Source organism: Canis lupus, chromosome 16, assembly GCF_048164855.1.
Source record: "Canis lupus baileyi chromosome 16, mCanLup2.hap1, whole genome shotgun sequence".
Taxonomy (NCBI): domain Eukaryota; kingdom Metazoa; phylum Chordata; class Mammalia; order Carnivora; family Canidae; genus Canis; species Canis lupus.
The window spans coordinates 36679878-36698572 of NC_132853.1; the positions used below are offsets into that span (position 1 = coordinate 36679878).

Below are 18695 nucleotides of genomic sequence, written 5' to 3' on the forward strand. Positions count from 1 at the left end.
ATACAGGGAGCTTTCCTGTCTTGCAGGCAAGCAGCCCAAAGGGACCTTTCTCATTAAGGGCTACAGTGTACGGATGGCCCCCTACCTGCGAAAAGATTCCAAGAAAGAATCCTGCTTTGAACTGACCTCCCAGGATAGGCGCAGCTATGAGGTAGGATGAGCCGAGGAGATGATGGTCCTCATTTGTGTTGTAATTTCATTCCATGCTGCATGTGAGCTGGGGTGCTATGCTGGGTTCCATCCTTTCTTTGTTACCTGTCCATTTCTTACCAGGACCTTCTTTCTTGACATGTCTTCACCTTTGTTATGTGATGCCCTCCTTCCTCCTCTGTATTGTCACTCTCATCCTAGATACTGCTTTTGGTTGGCTTCCGACTTTTCACCCCTCCCCTTCCCAGTCTCACTCCATAGGTGAGAGTCTTGTCTATTGCAGCACATAATCCAATTCCTTATTCATCATCCCTGATTTCACACCTTCAATTTCCATCCTTTTTATTTTTTAACAGACTACCTTCACTTCATTCCATGAAAGCCAGAAAAAAGAAAAATCTGACAGTAGAATGAAAAATAAGTTATTTTCCCATATTCATCTTGCTATCCCAAATAATCTTCCTGTGTGTAGAAGCATTGCATATCTCTAGAAGGACTCCTAAGACATGGGTGACAATTGAGTAGTAACAGTGATAACTGGAAGGACTAGAGTACCTGGATGGGGGTGAGAAATGCTTATTTTTCAATGTGTTCATTTTTATATATTTGACAAATATAGTAGGCAATATTATAAGCAAGACATTTATTAGCTAAAGCAATAAAAAATTCTGACTATAGGAATGTCATGATTTTCTCTGAAAATATATTTTACATGTGTCTGTGTATATATACACACACACATACACACACACAAATGTTGTTTCCCGCTTGTTGGTCATTTTTATCTTATCATGATTTTACTAAAACAATGTGGAAAAACATTAGCTAACTTATGAGAAAGAGAAAAGCCATGCTAAGGTTAATATTAACCACTTGAGTAAACTTTTGACTATTCAAATGCTTCTCAGTACTTGTCCCTTTATATTTCTATGGTATCTTAAATCTCATTTTGATAAAACGACCTAGGTCTTTAATATGGAATTTCAAAAAAGATTTTTTTATTTAAACTAAACTTTTATAAAGAGTCCTTAATAAATAAATATATATATATATAAAACAGATGTATGCGCTGGGTCTGTATCTAAGTTATTTTTATTATTCAGTATTGATGGTGCCTCCTTCACATAAAAATTTATTTGACAAGTCTAAATCAATTTCCTTAGACATTTCTTATGTAAATGAGTTTTTATGAAATCAAGAATGATAATGTCTATTAATAAGTATTAAGCAGGAATCTAGGTTTCTTATACGGCACATATCTTTATCTTACCCTAATGGCCAGATAATAAAAATGTTTTTCGGGAAGAGTCATTTCAAGTTGATTCATTTAAAATAAAAAATTACTAAGTCTTGATGCTTGACTGACTTGTTTTGTGAATCAGAATGTAGAGTTTGTTTACTTCTTCTATTCTTTGGCCCATTGAATCCAAGTCATTATCACGGTCTGTGGATTCTTCCTCTACAATATCCTTTGGATCTTCCCCTTCTTATTCCCACAGCCGTCACAATACTTGTCCCAACCACGTCCCCCAGAGGACCTGCTAAATAGCCTTCTAGATGGTCTTCTGTCTCCAATTTCTCCCTTTTCTAATCCCTTTTACCCACAACAATTGAAAGAATCTCCCACGCCTTTTGCTTAGAATTTACAGCTTCCTATTGCCTACATTTCAACTCCTAGTACTCAGAGCCCCTTCACCAACTCCCCCCCCCGCCGACCCCTGACCCAGAACGCTCCAGCACCACCTGTTCCTGGTCTTCTGTCTGGCTGATCTGCCTACCCTCCCCAATACACAGTGGTCTCACACCTCATCTTCTGCACATGGTTCCCTCCACCAGGCAGCTTCCACCAACTCTTTCAAAATCCAACCAAAACAGTATTACTTTCTCAAGCTTCCCGGGCTTCCTCTAGGCTGCTGTGCTCTCTCAGCATCCTCTTAGCATCCAACTGTTTTCAGATGCACCTACTTTGAATTGTTTCCATTTCAAGTGTGTATATCCTGTCTCCATAACTGAACATTGTTCTTTGAAATCAGGAGTTTTAGTTTGCTTTTTCTTTCTGTAAACTTTTCTCAAAAAAATGCCTGATGAATGCATGGATAATCGAATGAATGCACGTGAACATGAAGGTCTGGACCCAAACAGTAGTCCATATGGGCTATACAGAACTACTGAAGGGAAATAACACTTTGAGTAAGATTTTGATTTTTTTTTCTCTAAATATTAAGCAGACAGCAAATCCTGAGCTTTCAACCTGACTCTGCAACTTGGCCCACAAAGCTCTTCTCTTTGAACCTCCCTATAGGATTCATGGAAATTTTATGAACTCATAAAGGTGATAAATTAATTCACTAATTTTTCTCTAGTTTACAGCTGCTAATCCAGCTGAAGCCAGGGACTGGGTGGATCAAATAAGTTTCTTGTTAAAGGGTAAGTACCATTATTACAGAAACAATACTTAAGTGGATTTGCAGTTGAAGTTATATTGCATAAATATAACCCATAGGCTTCAATCTATTTTTTCTGTTCATTCTCCCTTCTACCATTCCTTATATTATAACAACAAATAGTACCATGTATGAACCAGAAGGTAAACAAACCATCAACCTGGAGATGACCACTGTAGTATTCATAATCACTAGAAAAGGAGATTATGAAAACCAGCTCAACTCAATTAGATATCTCCCAGCCCCTTATATTCCTTTTCTTTTTTTAATTTTTATTTATTTATGATAGTCACCCAGAGAGAGAGAGAGAGAGAGAGAGAGAGGCAGAAACACAGGCAGAGGGAGAAGCAGGCTCCATGCACCGGGAGCCTGACGTGGGATTCGATCCCGGGTCTCCAGGATCGCGCCCTGGGCCAAAGGCAAGCGCTAAACCGCTGCGCCACCCAGGGATCCCCCAACCCCTTATATTCTGGAAAGGGAATTCATATCAAATGTAAAGTCATCTAGATGTAATTTAGGTCCCAAATCTTCTTGTTTTAAACTTAACAGAAAGTAGAAATCTAATCAAGGTGGCCTTCATGACCATTTGACATTAAAAGCAAATTGTTCTTTCCCAAACCACAATAAAATATTCCTCACCTTGGGATGGGAAGAGTCCTGCCTGAAGAAGTTAAATGACCGCTCTTAGAGTACCCTCTGCTGGCCAGCCTGCAAGCGCAGCAGTGACAGTGGCCCAGGAAGCCTTATCTGGGAGTGGCCTGGCAGGTAGAAGCAGCCTACTTGAATCTATCACTTGGCATCAGATAACCCATGATACACCATCATGGCAGAACTCGGCTGCTGAAGAAAGGCAGAAACACCAACTTTGTTCATGGCCCAAGTCCTAGAGAGAAACACATCAGCCTAAAAACACCAAGCCTTTTCGCCTCTGTTTTTTATTCTGCTATAAGATTTTATTGTGGATAAAAAGAAGGAAGCACCAGAGCTTTAATTACAAGAATTGCCTATTTTACTCAGTTTATGCCTTTGCTTTCACAAAAACAAACTATTGCATCTACCAAGAGCGTCACGTATAATAGACTGGAACTAGGCAAACATGAACATTGATGGCAAGACTACAGGGTACACTCTCATCTAGGTGCCTTGGATTTATGCGTGTAATATACCCCTAAGTGTGTAAACCTCAATAAAACTCAAAGCAGCTTTATTGAGCTGTACCCTGTGGTACTTTCAGAATCCCACATTGAAGAAATTATTCATTCCATTTTATTTTAAAACAAACAAAATAATAACATATGGTTTAAGCCACAAATGTGTCTTTGATCCCTTCCTCATATGATGTGGCACCAGAATTCAGATGAAAATTGTTGCAAAATCTTTATTAAATGCCTAATCAAGCCAAACAGTTTTATTGTGTTTTGAAATGAATGTCGGATGTCTCTCTCCATCCTTTCCTTCCCCAGAGTACCCTGACTGCACTCGCCCATCCTGCAGAGGCCCCTCAGCAGGGTTTCAGAGAGCATTCTGTACTAGACATCAGAGAGCGAACCTTCCCAGTTCCCCATTAAAATAAGAAACCAATCTCCCTCTCTGGCCCTGTGCTCCCCAGTGCTGTAATGGCTCCATATCCTTTCTGGAATGACCCACTTTGAGGTCAGCCAGACTGTACAGTTGCAAAAGGACATGGTAACCACATGGCTCAGCCATTCCATTTGGTCTTGCACTACTATAATATTTTTCTGTATCTCACTTTCTCTTCTTCCACCCTTGCTGGTTTTTCTCTTTATAAACAAACTTGCCTGACATTCTGCAGTAAGATCATGGGGGAGATGAGCTTCTGACAGCTCAGCTACCTTCAGGAAGCCACCATAGCTCCCAGGGTTCTGCGCATCCTGTGGAGCCACAGGCCATCACTCACCCTTCTAGTTCTCTACTTGGCAACAGTACACGGTACACTGGCATTTCCTCTTCTGGCCTCATTTTCATCCCTTCACTTCATGTGCTTATTCGCACACTCATCCTTTTCAAAGCTGCTTCATCCTGATCAAGTTTTATTGCATGGAAGGATTTATGTTGATAGTTTAAACCTGACACAGTGCTAGTCTGGCCTTTTCTGTAGATTTCCTGGCACCACGGCTCACGTTAGAAATAACAGCACTTAACCTAGCGTTTCATTTTCTTTTGACATATTTTATTCTCATCCCTCCACCTCCTTCTCCCTCTTTCCTTCCCTGCCTTTTTCTTTCCTTTATCTCTCCACCGTGATTCATTCTCACCTCTGCCCTGGCAGATCTGAGCTCCTTAACCATTCCCTGTGAAGATGAGGAGGAAGAGGAGGAAGAGGAAGAGACGTATGATGATATTGATGGCTTTGATGCCCCAAACTCCGGTTCCCAGTGCAGACCTATCATCTTGCCTGGGAGTATGGGGCCAAAAGAGCCCACAAAGGAGACAGAAGATGATATTTATGAAGTCTTACCAGGTGAGAAATTTTATCTTCTGATTATCTTCCATTGAAATTCTTGACCTGGTAGAAGAATGTAAGTTTGAAACCTCCAGAGGAAGCCAAATCTCTGAAGAAAAGAACATAGGGAGGGATGCCTGGGTGGCTCAGTTGTTGAGTGCCTGCCTTCGGCCCAGGACGTAATCCTGAAGTCCCTGGATCGAGTCCCACATCAGGCTCCCTGCATGGAGCCTGCTTCTCCCTCTGCCTGTGTCTCTGCCTCTCTCTTTCTCTGTGTCTCTCATGAATAAATAAATAAAATCTTAAAAAAAAAAAAAAAAAGCAGAAGAAGAAGAGCATAGAGAAGCTTCATTGAAGCTTCCATGATTCCCACCCAGTACAGAAGTTCTCCCTTGCTCTGGGAGCAAGATGACTTGATCAGGGAGTGTCTTTCACCTTTGCCATGTGAAGTAATTTATTACATATGTTGACAAGATTAAAGAGTCAAGACTACTCAGGTTGGCCTTCACTGGTTTACTCTGGATCTTTAAGTGGGTCACCAAAACGCTCTAGTTTCAACTTCTTTTCTTTGTAAATGTGAAAATAATATAAAGTCACCTCAAAATGAGGAAGGTGATCAAAAGTCTATAGGAATACAGATAAGTGCTGGCAAACTTTGTCAGTAGCCTAAGACCCTGATAGAGTACAACTCATTAGTACTTAGTTCATATATACCACAAATCTAATTGCATCTCCTATGCATAAACCTGTTTCCTCAGCCCACCATCACAGCAGGCCCATGTACATATTTCTTTTCTTCCAAAGGCATGGTAACCGGCATTTCAAAAAATGTATAGTCATCAGTGCTTCCGCATAGCCCCTTCTTGTGGGAACAAGAGCAGCTGTCGAATGGTGCAGAGCACAGTGGGGGTCAGACTGTGGAAAACCGAAGCCTGAGCCTTTTAATTGTGAGGTAGTTAGACCACAGGAACGCTGAATCTTCAAGTCCATTCAGAAAGATCGCTCCTGTGGAAATTTGCCAGGAGTTCAGTGCTCTGCTGAGAAATTCGAGTTAAGCCAAAATTTATAGCAGTTTAAACCTCAATCCCAGATGAACTTAGGAACATAGGTGAATCTAAGGCCCCCTAATGACAGGACTGGTTGCTAAAAAGCCAGGGTCAGCAAGCAACCTGCATTTCAGGGATTCCTAAGAAGAGGGTCTGACCCTGTCAATGCTACATTTATCTCTTCCCTTGGGGGGGTGGGGGAGGAAGCTACGTCATTGCTTCCTGAGTCAAGGAGCAAGGCTGTGGCCCCATGTCTCCTTCTTGCTGAGGACCTCACCCACCTCCCCACCACCAAGGAGAGCCTGCTACTTCCCCTAGCACTTCCAGCCTCTGCCAGCCCGACTTCCCCAGCCTTTTTGTTGTGTTTTATTATGCAAATGATATCTTGGTTGAGGTCGAGCCATTTCTTGTGTCTGAAGTTAAAAAAAAAAATGATAATTTCCTCAGCAAGTCATCGTCGTTAATGAAGTTTTACAAAAACAGATACAACCAAAGGAAAATAAAATTTCACAGGTGATAAATTTTTCCAATTTCCCTGGCAGAATTCGATAGGATTGTTAAATTAAGAGTGAAGGTGTCTGTTAGAAAGCAACGAGCAGTGATGGGTAATTTTATAGAGTGGAAAATTGAATCAAATTGCTACATTAAAACACAGCTCCTCTGAGAATCTTCCCTTTCACAGTCTGCTCCATTGCAACAGCAGGGTGCAGAAATGGATCTAATTCACAACACTCCCTAAAAGGAGATATACTCCTCAACTTGGCCAGAATCTTCTTAGGGAGCTCACATTCTACTCACTGTCATCCAGGCTGGGGGGAAATATCCAGGTGACACACCACTTTGGGTTACAGCTGTGGAAGAGTGCTCTGGGAAAACCTCGCTGAACCACTCAGCCTTCTGGGGAGCAAAGAAGGGCCTTTTCATGCACAATGTTTAGTTCTCAAAGGAACCAGGGAAGAGAGGCCTGATGCTCAGAGGCACAGAGCAAAGGACAGGAAAGAGAGGAGCCTTGGGAAATGAGATGAGTTTGGAACCATCACCTTCCACCCAGGCAATGGGTCGATGAATGTATAATTGGCTTCTTAAAGACCATCCTTCCCTTGCCTCCTTAACTCCTACCCTGGGCCATCCCCGCACTGCCTCAGAAATTCACATCAATTCAGGTGTTGGAGTGGACTCCAAGGGCATGGAGACTGGTCTGATTTCCCAAGGAAAGCCACTTAGCCTATGCTCACAACTGTCCCTTGAAAGTGAGGAAGGCCACCCAACAGGAGAGCCAGAGACTCTCTTCAGGTTAGGGAAACTGCAGCTAACTTGCTTATAAGTGTCCAAAAAAACCTGTTCCCAGCCAACACGTTCTTTCCTGAAAGCTTCTAGCCATCACAGGTTTTAGAAACCGCATTGGGGGTGGGCTATATTGATACTTAATAATGATATGAATATTTTAGCACCTAGTCTTTATCACCCATACCACTTCCCACCCATACCACTCAGCTTGTTGCTTCTGGAATTTTCTGTTCATTATACATGTGCTACAATACCAGTCCCAGAGGAATTGAAAGGGAATACGAGGGCACCTGACACTGCCTACCTTCTGCTGCTAACTCACAAGATCTTACTGAGCAGCAGCATATGAGAAACAGCAAGGTATGGCTGGTAAGAGTACTGGCTCTAAGTCAGAATGGACCTCTTCAGCCACCTGCTAGTTGTGAGATCTTGAGCAAGTTCTTTGCCCTCTCTGTATGTGATTTTCCCACCTGTACAATGGGAATAACAGTAGTACCTATCATGGAGGGAGTCTGTGAGTAGCCTAGAGCTAGAGTTTGTAAACCACTTAGAACAGAGCCCTGGCATACAGTGAGTACTCAATAAATGCTGGCTATTAGGAATTTGGTGCTGTTTGAGTAGGAATTGTTGCCTCCTTGAAAAATTGAGGGATGGCTAGTTCCCCGCCTCCACCAACCAAACCTGAGACAGTCCAGTTGGACATTTTCAGCTATATGTATGAAGCAGGTGAAATTGAAAATCCTCAGCAGATGGAATGTGGAGTGCACCTTCTGCTCAGGCCTGTTTTTACTGCAAGGACAGGTGCTGGGTAGAGGTATGGCCAACGGTAACATTGGATTGTGCTAACACTGCATACCCATCAAAAGTCAAATGACTGGGGCTTCTAACATTTGTTTCATTGTAACAGGTAAATGCCTTTTGCAGAGAATCCTTAGTAGCATTCTGCTACTCCTTCCTCTTTGGTCTGGGGCCTACACAAGCCTCATTGTCTCAATGGGAAGGCCATGTACATGAGATCTCCCTTTCAGAGTATAATTTCAATGGTCTTCCTAGTAGAGAGAAAAGTGCTCATAACACATACACATACAGTCAATACAAAAACTTTTTTTCCTAATCAAAATAATATATGGGTCATCAAATTAAATGCACTACATCACATTGATTATGGGATAATTAGCATTTGCTACGTAGCTGGCACTGTCCTTCCCATGAGGGAAAACCAGAGCACTCAAGGTTTTCAGCCAAGACCGCAAAAATGTTAGTCCTGGGTTAGTATGGTTTCAAGGTTGGTATCCGGTGGGATTTCTGAACATCCGTGTTGAGCATAGGGGGCCCTTGACTTTTAAGATCTCATTTGCAGTAGATTAAACTATAGAGAATTACCACAAGGAAATACTGAAGCAATACATGCAAGATGGGAGGCTTCTCTGAGCTTTCTCTCACCCCTCCCGGACTATTTGACCAGCTAGACCAGGCCCAGTTTTGTAATTTGATATTCCATAAAAGGACAACTTTTATCAGGTTTCACTTTCTCTGGGGCCTCAAAGCTGGAATCCAGCAAGGTGCCCGAGACCATTGTGCAGCTTTAACTGGGGCCTTGTAGCAGCTGCTGTGACAACAGAATCTGGCTGTGTTCTCAGGAGAGATTTTAGGAGAGCAAAAGGGAAGAGAGACAATGATTTCTCCCTAGGAATTTCTGTGTGCATTCTGACACTGCCCACACTGCCCCGGAGGGTTGTTCAGACCCAGAAATCAGATTGCTTTATAATAAAGCATATAACTGGGTTGTTGTTTTTTTTAATTTGAGTCAAATGGAAACAAGCATTCTATGGAATTATCTTCCCCCCTTTACTGTTATCCAGATGCACAGGAAGAAGAAATGGTGAGAGTAGGTCTAAGGAAAGAAAAAAACAGATACCAAGAACACAAAGTTTATGAAGAAAGGGATTTTCAGTTTCACAGAAAAGCAACAGCACTCCGTGGGGGGCAGAGGGGAGTATCCACGCATCAATGCCATCAGCAGGCCTGAGCTTCCTAGCGGTTTCTGTCTCTCACTCCCCTGAACACTGGGCCTAGCCATGAGGTGGTGTTTGGCCAGCACCAAAACCAGAATCATGCTTGGGTTTTTTCATCTAGAATATCTTGCCTGAGCTCAGCCTCTGAATCTGCTCTCCTCCGCATTCTGCTCAAACATGTCTCCTTAGTGACACCTTCCCAGATACTCAACTAGAATTGAGCTCTGTTACAGCCCTTACCACAGTGATTTGTATTCAGGTCTTTCTCCACCAATTAGTAGGTGCTCAATTATTATTTGTGAAATTAAATTCAGCGCATTCCAAGTGTTGCAGTTAGCACAAATTGGATTTAATATCGTGTACATCAAGACCCATACCACAGAGATAGGATGCAAATATTCTGAGGTAACAGTTGAGATTAAAAACTATACAACAGAGAATTAAGTGTGTTATTAGCATCTTGCTCATATTTTCTGTGTTGTCTGAAGAGGTGCTGTGGCATTCACAGATTTATAGTATATCTGTGCATGCAGTGGAGTGGTTTCTGTTCCCACTTTTCTGCATGCTCTCTTCTCTGAATCTATCTGCATTTCTCTTGCATCTGTCACCAGAGCACCTTGACATCTGGTTGCACATTGATACATTTGGCATTTTTTAAGCTTCTGTCACCTTGCTTTGTTTGAGGAAAGTGATTTCCCTCTTTCTGACCCAGTCATTTTTTTTTTAAATGTTCTCAGTTTAGCCAACATCAGAGCAGCACTTCAGAAAGGAGCCAGGTGTCATGGGAAGCTGGCTCCTCTCTGTGTCTCTGCGATGGAGTCAGTGTCCTGTTCCTTTCAGCCTCTCATTAGTGTCCCTGACATTGTGCCAAGAGTGTTGATTGAAATCAACTCTCTGGATACTGATGCTCATTTGTGATGCCCCATGGTTCTCTTACACGTTCACAAGCTAACAGAATCTTCCTCAACTGTTTTCCCAGTTGAGATGAGATATTTGGGAATCAAGTAGAGCATTTAATGTAATAAGTGGACAGTAATCTTTAGAGGTTAATTTGTTTAAAACCTATGTAAGGTTGGGGTCCCATATGCCCTGTTAGGAGCAAGGACCATTATAATCTATTACTGTTTAAAGTTGAGCTAGCACATAAATTTTAATTCTCTCTTAAATGAAGATGTATTCTAGTAGATGTAATGCTAAAATGCCTAATAATATTCTTATAAAGAAGTTCAATAAGCTCTTTAGCCTAAAGAAGAAAATTTTTTTCAAAATAATCTCTTTGAAATTGAAGGTTCATTTTACAGATGAAAAAAGAAAGAGAGAAATCTAGCTGTTTAGCCCACCCTCTTTCATGAGCAAAGAGACATTTCTTTCTGTTGCCATCTAATTGGTTTTCTCGACTTTGGAGTTTGAAAGATACCAGTTTGATTTCATTGAAGGATCCAAGATAAAGTGTCTGCCTCTCTGTATTGTGCTCTCTGCAGCTAGGAAGGTGCTGAGAGCTGCTGCCTTTCACACCAGCTCTGGAGAGATTGCCTTCACTATGTGATGGCACCTCCATACTCACACTTTCAAAGGCACAGCACCCAGACTCTCACATCAGTAGCTAGGCTTCTCGACTTGAGTCCACTTTCAGCCACCCGGGAAGGTCAGCGTTGGATAGAACAGATGTGGGGATTAGAGCTTCCCTGTTCACATCCATCATGGAAGAGGTTAGTAATGGTGGTAAATGATATATAAGATCAGTGTTCTGCTTGCTTTCTAGGTGACTCCACAGGCGCAATGGAAATCAGAGTATTTGGTCTGGAATTGAACTGCATAGAACAGATTTTTATTTTTCCCATTTTTGTATCATGACTAGATTAAGTGCTGTTGCCTGAAAGGATAAAGGAATCAAGTTTAGTTTTCATTTTTATCATTGCAAATACATTTACATTCTCCTATTTTACAAATGCAAAGAGCAAGCAAGCCACTTTCAATAATTTATTTTAAAATCAATGCTAATGAGGTTATGTCTCGTCAGTGGCCGAGTTTTACAATAAAGTCTGATTTATTTAGAAAAGATCTTTGGTGTAGCTTCCCATCTAATGGTGGTGGGAAGGAGGTGGAGTCACAAGCACGGTGACCCTCCAACTTCGGATCCAATTTGTAATTCACAGCGGAGATCTGACCCAATTTACATTGATTAGAATTGGGAGGAAGAGACATCTGTGCACAGACAGCAGAGGTAGAATAAACCATCTCTGCAAAAGTGCCTAAGCACAGCAAATTATTGGTCTTTGTGATTGAGTTGTTTGGTATCAGCCGAAGAGATGCTCTCTGTCCAAATTGTTGCGTATCTCTAAAACTGAGGCCATACCAACTCTTCTTTTAATGTTTTCAATCCTGTGAAATTGGTCCCAAGTCAAAAAGGAAAAGCATCACAGCAGAGGAAGGAAGGAAGTGGGCAAGTAATAGGAAGACAATGTGCAAAGAATGATGTTTAACGTGATTTATTTCAGCAAGATCTATTTCCGATATTCGGTTTCACTTCTCCATTATCTCACATCTTTATTCCTCATGGTGGCAGGGGAGGGGGGATGGGGGGAGCACTACAGGTAGTAAGGAATTCTCTGCTGTGAGGCCATATGTGAAGGTAAGAAGAGTTGAGTTCTTTTCCCACAGAATCTTGTAGGGCAAATATATATTATATGTACAATAATTTTTTAATCTTAGTAACATATGACTCATTTCCCCAGAATATCAATCCCTTAATTTTTATTTTTGCAGGGAAATGTATCATTTTGTATGTGAAATCAATAACTTCTTTAATGTTCTATAATGCTCCAACATGTTTGTGCTGTCTCTTCTTACTTACGAGCTCAGAGTTTACTTCCCCCATTCTGACATACCTGAATTCATATTGCCCTATAAAACATATTTTAAAAAAAGAAAGGTGATCCCTGGGTGGCTGAGCAGTTTAGTGCCTGCCTTTGGCCTAGGGCATGATCCTGGAGAACCAGGATCGAGTCCTGCGTCGGGGTCCCTGTGTGGAGCCTGCTTCTCCCTCTGCCTGTGTCTGCCTCTCTCTGTGTGTCTCTCATAAATAAATAAATAAAGTCAAAAAAAAAAAAAAGAGAGAAAGAAAAAGAAAGAAAGAAAGAAAGAAAGAAAGAAAGAAAGAAAGAAAGAAAGAAAGAAAGAAAGAAAGAAAGAAAGAAAGAAAGAAAGAAAGAAAGAAGAAAGAAAGGGGGTGCAGTCCTGGTGGTTCAACGGTTTAGCGCCGCCTTCAGCCCAGGGCGTGATTCTGGAGAACCAGGATCAAGTCCCACGTCGGGCTCCCTACATGGAGCCTACTTCTCCCTCTGCCTGTGTCTCTGCGCCTCTCTCTCTCTCTCTCTCCCATGAATAAATAAATAAAATCTTAAAAAAAAAAAAAAAGGGACCCCTGGGTGGCTCAGCGGTTGAGCACCTGCCTTCAGCTCAGGGCCTAATCAAGCCCCACATCAGGCTCCCTGTGAGGAGCTTGCTTCTCCCTCTGTCTATGTCTCTGCCTCTCTCTCTGTGTCTCTCATGAATAAATAAATAAAATCTTTATAAATAAATAAATAGATAAATAAGTAAATAAATAAATAAATATTTTTAAAAATTAAAAAAAAAGGAACTGTCCCCAGGCCAGCTCCTCAAAAGTTTCATTTATTGGCATAACTATGGGGAAACAAGCGAGGTAAGTGTCCCAAGACCCAGGAAGAGAAAGTAAATGTGGACCAAAAAGACCTAAGTATTCAATCTTTAAGAAGTTGCTTACTATGCCCCATTAATTGTGTGTGTGTGTGTGTGTGAGAGAGAGAGAGACAGACAGACAGACAAAGAGATAGAGACAAAGATGATGAAAAGGAAAATAGCAACTGTGTTTTTACTCATCTTACTCCACGTATAAAATGGCTTAATATGGGACGCGTGGGTGGCTCAGCAGTTGAGTCCTGCCTTTGGCTCAGGACGTGACCCCTGAGTCCCGGAATCAAGTCCCACATCAGGCTCCTTGCATGGAGACTGCTTCTCCCTCTACCTGTGTCTCTGCCTCTCTCTCTGTGTCTTTCATGAATAAATAAATAAAATCTTCTTTAAAAATTGGCTTAATAGGGATCCCTGGGTGGCGCAGCGGTTTGGCGCCTGCCTTTGGCCCAGGGCGCGATCCTGGAGACCCGGGATCGAATCCCACGTCAGGCTCCCGGTGCATGGAGCCTGCTTCTCCCTCTGCCTATGTCTCTGCCTCTCTCTCTCTCTCTCTCTCTGTGACTATCATAAATAAATAAATAAATAAATAATAATAAAAAAAAATTGGCTTAATAGGGGGATCCCTGGGTGGCTCAGCGGTTTGGTGCCTGCCTTCGGCGTAGGGCCTGATCCTGGAGTCCTGGGATCGGGTCCCGCGTCTGGCTCCCTGCATGGGGCCTGCTTCTCCCTCTGCCTATGTCTCTGCCTCTCATGCCTCTCTCATGAATAAATAAATAAAATCTTAAAAGAAAAAAAGCAACATTGAGGAGTGAGAAGATAATACAAATGAAAAATACAAATGATAATACAAATTTTTAAAAATGGCTTAATATGATTCTGGTACTCATGCTTTCTTATAAAGGTCCAATTCCCATGGTAGCAGATAGTATGAAGTCTGAGAGGAAACAGGTTAATGAGGGCACAAAACAGGCCAATCATGTTGTGACTTTGACCATATAAACACTTGATTGGAGTTAGACAATAGCACTGACTTATAACCCATTGTGTACCTGCAGCAATTAATTAAAAGACCATTCCAACTGCCCTCAGGAGCTTACACTCTAATGAACAAGGCAGGCTGAATAACAACAATAAAAAGATAACTGCAAGCCCCAAGTACTAGGAACATAAAATTACTTACATGACCAGCTTCTGCTACAGCTGAACAAAACCTGATACATTAAGGACTAATTAATCATGGAGGGTTTAAACACGTGCTTAGCTACACACACACATACACACACACACACACACACAGTAACTCTGGATGCTTACACAGAGATAATACATTTAGAAGAGAATTCTAGAAGGAGAAGAGAAATATAGCTTGAGGGAAAGGATCAGGATTCTAGTGATAGGTGCCTAAATAATCCAGTGGATTGAAAGCTCCACAAGGGCAGGGACCCTGCTTATCACCTATCACTGCATCTGCTGTTTCTAGAGAGGCACCTTGCATATAATAAGCACTTAAAAATGTTTATGAATGAATGAATGAGTAGGGAAGGAGAGGGCCAGTTTGGAGATGCGAGATGATTTAAAAAAAAAAAAGAAGAAGAAGAAGAAGAAGAATTGTTTCCTTGAAAAGAAAAAGATGAGCTCTGAGAAAGCAGATCCACCAGTATAAAGAGCGTAAGACTATCAACCACTAATTGCTAATGCTGATTGTGTTTATCCCCTCAGATGAAGAGCATGATCTGGAAGAGGATCAGAATGGCACTCCACATAAAGGAGGTATGAGAGCTTCACAAATATGCAGGTACTGGGTAGGATTTTTAGGCTTGACTGGAGAAGGCACCTTGCTCCAGACTACAAACATTACCAGACTCCCTAATTAAGAGGGTCCAGTGTGTCTACCTCAAAAGCCCCAGATAAGATGACTGGATAGGGAAATATCTCAATCTTAAAAGCAGCCACTCACCTTAATTAATGTTCCCGGAACAGCTAAGATTTATCCTAGAGAGGGTAAGAAACCAAACCAGTTATATATTTTTTCCTATCAGTATTTCCTAAATCAGTACAGTGAAAATAGAATTGCCTCATCTCTAAGAGATCAGAGGATTGAGAATGGAAAGAATGGAAATGTCTCCTCTCTGAGAGGCCTGGAGATTGCAAGTTCACAGGGGAATGGAAATGTGTCAGGTCTGAAAAGTGAATGTGGGGTGAAGGATAGAATTGCTTGGCGACGCTGACTTCTGATGGCCTGGTTTGATTCCAGGCACATTTGAAAATGAATATGTAAGAGGTTTGTTGAATACAAAATTACATCTTATTCATCCCAGACTGTTAACCATGCTTTAAGCAGTTAGTGAGTCCATCCTTTCCTAAGGTCAGATGCCCCTCCAAAGCCTCCTTAAGTGGACCAAGGACCTACTCCATCGTTGTCAGTGAAGGAATATGAATTGCAAGGGCCACCTCAAGGACATCCATCCCATCAGCAGAGCTTAAATTGTGGCTGATTGTAGATACTAGCTTATTTTTTTTTTCTTAGAGATTCTATAAAAATCTTAAGCCTAGGAGTTCTTCCCAACTACCTCTTCCTGATCCCTCCCCATTTCCCTGGCCCTTCCTTTTCCCATTCTCCTATCTCTTCCTATCTTTTGCTGTTTTTTCTCTTTGTTATCCACTCAGCAAGACCCCCTTCTCTAAGGTTAGTGCCCTATGGGAAGTAAACATGTAGCAGGTTTAGGGAAGGACCTAACTTCATCAATCCCCAACTTCTCCCAGGGACAAGAGGCAGCATCAGAAATCATGTGCCAGGGACACCTGGGTGACTCAGTGGTTGAGAAATCAGGTGCCAAAGCAGGAGAAAAAGAAAGAACTGGCACAAGTATGATTTAGGATTAATGTAGCTTTCAGTAAGCACCTCATAACAGTAAACCCATATAATTAAGTTCATTCTGAAACCTATTTTCTACCGTTTCCTACTTGGCTGTGCAGAATTCCAACAGAAAATCTGTTTGCTGACCAACCCATGTCCCAAGTCTTTTCTCAACCAACTTCCAACATTGATGCAGAAAAGAAGACACCTCATGTGAACAGCTTGGGTTGAATAACTATAAATTTTCTATGGCCAATTTTATATTAAATTCCATGCAGGAGGGCACCTGGGTGTCTCAGCGGTTAAGTGTCTGCCTTCGACTCAGGTTGTGATCCCAGGGTCCTGGGATTGAGTCCCTCATCAGGCTTACTGCAGGGAACCTGCCTGCCTCTTCTTCTCCCTCTGCCTCTCTCTGTGTGTACATCGTGAATAAATAAAATCTTTTTAAAATAATAAATAAATAAACAAACTCCATGTAGGAAGCAGCAGTCTCTAGCAAAAGTCTAAAATTCAGTTTCAGGGGATCCCTGGGTGGCTCAGCAGTTTAGCACCGCCTTCAGCCCAGGATGTGATCCTGGGGTCCCAGGATCAAGTCCCACATCGAGCTCCCTGCGTGGAGCCCACTTCTCCCTCTGCCTGTGTCTCTGCCTTCTGTCTCTGTGTCTCTCATGAATAAATAAATTAAATCTTTTTTTAAAATAAAATAAAATTCAGTTTCAGACTCCTCCCTCATCACATTTCCTCTTTCAACCTTTCTTTCTAAGGTTCTATCTTGGGTGGGGGAATGGTGAGGGGAGATTTATTTCTTAACTATTCAACAGTTCTAATTCAAGTAGGTTTTAAAAAAAACAGGCCTTTTGTTCCTCATGCTTCTTGCCTCCAAAATAGGTGTTGTTAAAGTGTAGTGAGCTCTAAATATGTTTCCATGGTTTATACTTCCCACCAGTTATAATGATTGGTGACTTAGTGATTAAAAAACAGAGGACTTTTTGCTCTCTCTGCAGAATCTGAGGCAGGAATTTTTATTATTTGTGTTTACTTATTTATTTATTGAATTTATACAGTGCCTTTTCTCCAGAGAAGCTATAGATATGGCAACAAATATGGAGCATCCAAATGTCATCACTTAGCTTTATAACAATAAAATGTACAGGTCCAAGGAAAGGGTAGGCAGCCCCACAAAGACATATAAAAGGGAACTCTAGGATAATGTGAATTCTTATGTAATAGACAACCTACACAAGTTTGGTTCACTTAATTTTTTTAAATGGTCTTTTTTTATTATTTATGATAATCACAGAGAGAGAGAGAGAGGCAGAGACACAGGCAGAGGAAGAAGCAGGCTCCATGCACCTGGGAGCCCGACGTGGGACTCGATCCCGGGTCTCCAGGATCGTGCCCTGGGCCAAAGGCAGGCGCTAAACTGCTGCGCCACCCAGGGATCCCCAGTTCACTTAATTTTTTTCTCAGATGTCATATGTCTTTGGCAGGGTGGCGGACTTTTCTCCTAAAAGATACCGTGGCTAGCAGGGTTACCTTTAAAATCCACATGGTTTTCTCCAGAACTCTTCCAGGGATCCTGTTCCCAGAAATGCTGTGCTTTCCCATGATACAATTGCTAACATTTTTAAAGCCCAACTAGATCTTATCAGAAGAGGGGAAAAAAAGGAATTCAGTTTATCCTCATTGGGTGTTAATGACCCTGTAAGATGTAATTTCTTTTATTTTATTCTGTTACCTAGAAAATCTATCACAGCCTTGTAGTATTGATTGTTCAATCTATAAAGAGCTCAGTTTACAGCATGACTGCTAGTAACAGGGTTATTTTAATGAGTGACTCTTCAACACCTCAGATTCTCACTAAATTGCAACCCATCAGCCTAACAGTCTAACACTAAGTGTCTTCTGTGATGAGAGCTTATCTCCCTTCCCTATCATGAGAAGGCAATATCCAGGTAACGAAAAATAAAACTCATTCTGTGCTGTTTATATGAAAATTACTGGCCATTGGCTTGAGTATGCCATGTCAAATAAAAAGCCAAGCTGGAGGCACAACTCATCCTTAGATACATCAAATACCTGACCAAGGAGGATCTCCAAACACGTTGTTTTCACTCTAAAATGGTAGGCCAATTCAGCCAAAAAAGAGCCCACATGTGGTACCTTCTGCAGGGCAGAAAAGGAGTCACTGATGAACTTCCACCACCAAGGCACTTTTCCATTTTAGTGCATACCAATGGAGTGATTACATGAAAGGGACAGAGGAAAGCCACAGAAGTATTTGCAGCTCTTACTTTTTGAAACCTATTTCCCAAGACCAAACATTAGTTGATCATCAGCCAGCTACAATTTTGGCCCAATAAAAGGAGCATGGGAGATGAAGATCAGGATCTGTGAATGTTCTCAACTTCAAAATCATACTTACAACATTAAGGACCATAGAATTTCAAAACCCAAGATTAAAGGGCTGTAAAAATAAGCAAATGGTAATGTTCGGCTGCTCTTCCTATTCTGGTGTGTCAGTGGAGCTTGGCAAATTTCTTTTTTTTTTTAAGATTTTATGTACTTATTTGAGAAAAAGTGCCCACACGAGCAAAGGGAGGGAGGCAGAGGAAGAGAGAAGTGCAGGAGAGGGAGAAGCAGACTGCCTAATGGGCAGGGAGCCCAATCTAGGGCTCCATCCCAGGACCCTGAGATCATGAACTGAGGTGAAGGCAG

The 18695-nt window shown here is 41.7% G+C and overlaps 1 protein-coding gene across 2 annotated transcripts in view; it reads left to right on the forward strand.

The window, feature by feature from the left end:
* Nucleotides 1-18695, forward strand: part of SKAP1 (src kinase associated phosphoprotein 1) — a 286859-nt gene that overhangs the window by 240558 nt on the left and 27606 nt on the right. For both annotated transcript variants that reach the window (XR_012008932.1, XM_072780245.1), the window contains exons 7-10: nucleotides 27-151; nucleotides 2514-2577; nucleotides 4885-5076; nucleotides 14840-14890. Coding sequence is in view for 1 of the 2 variants with exons in the window: in XM_072780245.1 (XP_072636346.1) it covers nucleotides 27-151; nucleotides 2514-2577; nucleotides 4885-5076; nucleotides 14840-14890 (432 nt within the window). In the remaining variant the exon portion in view is untranslated. The remainder of the gene's footprint in view (nucleotides 1-26; nucleotides 152-2513; nucleotides 2578-4884; nucleotides 5077-14839; nucleotides 14891-18695) is intronic.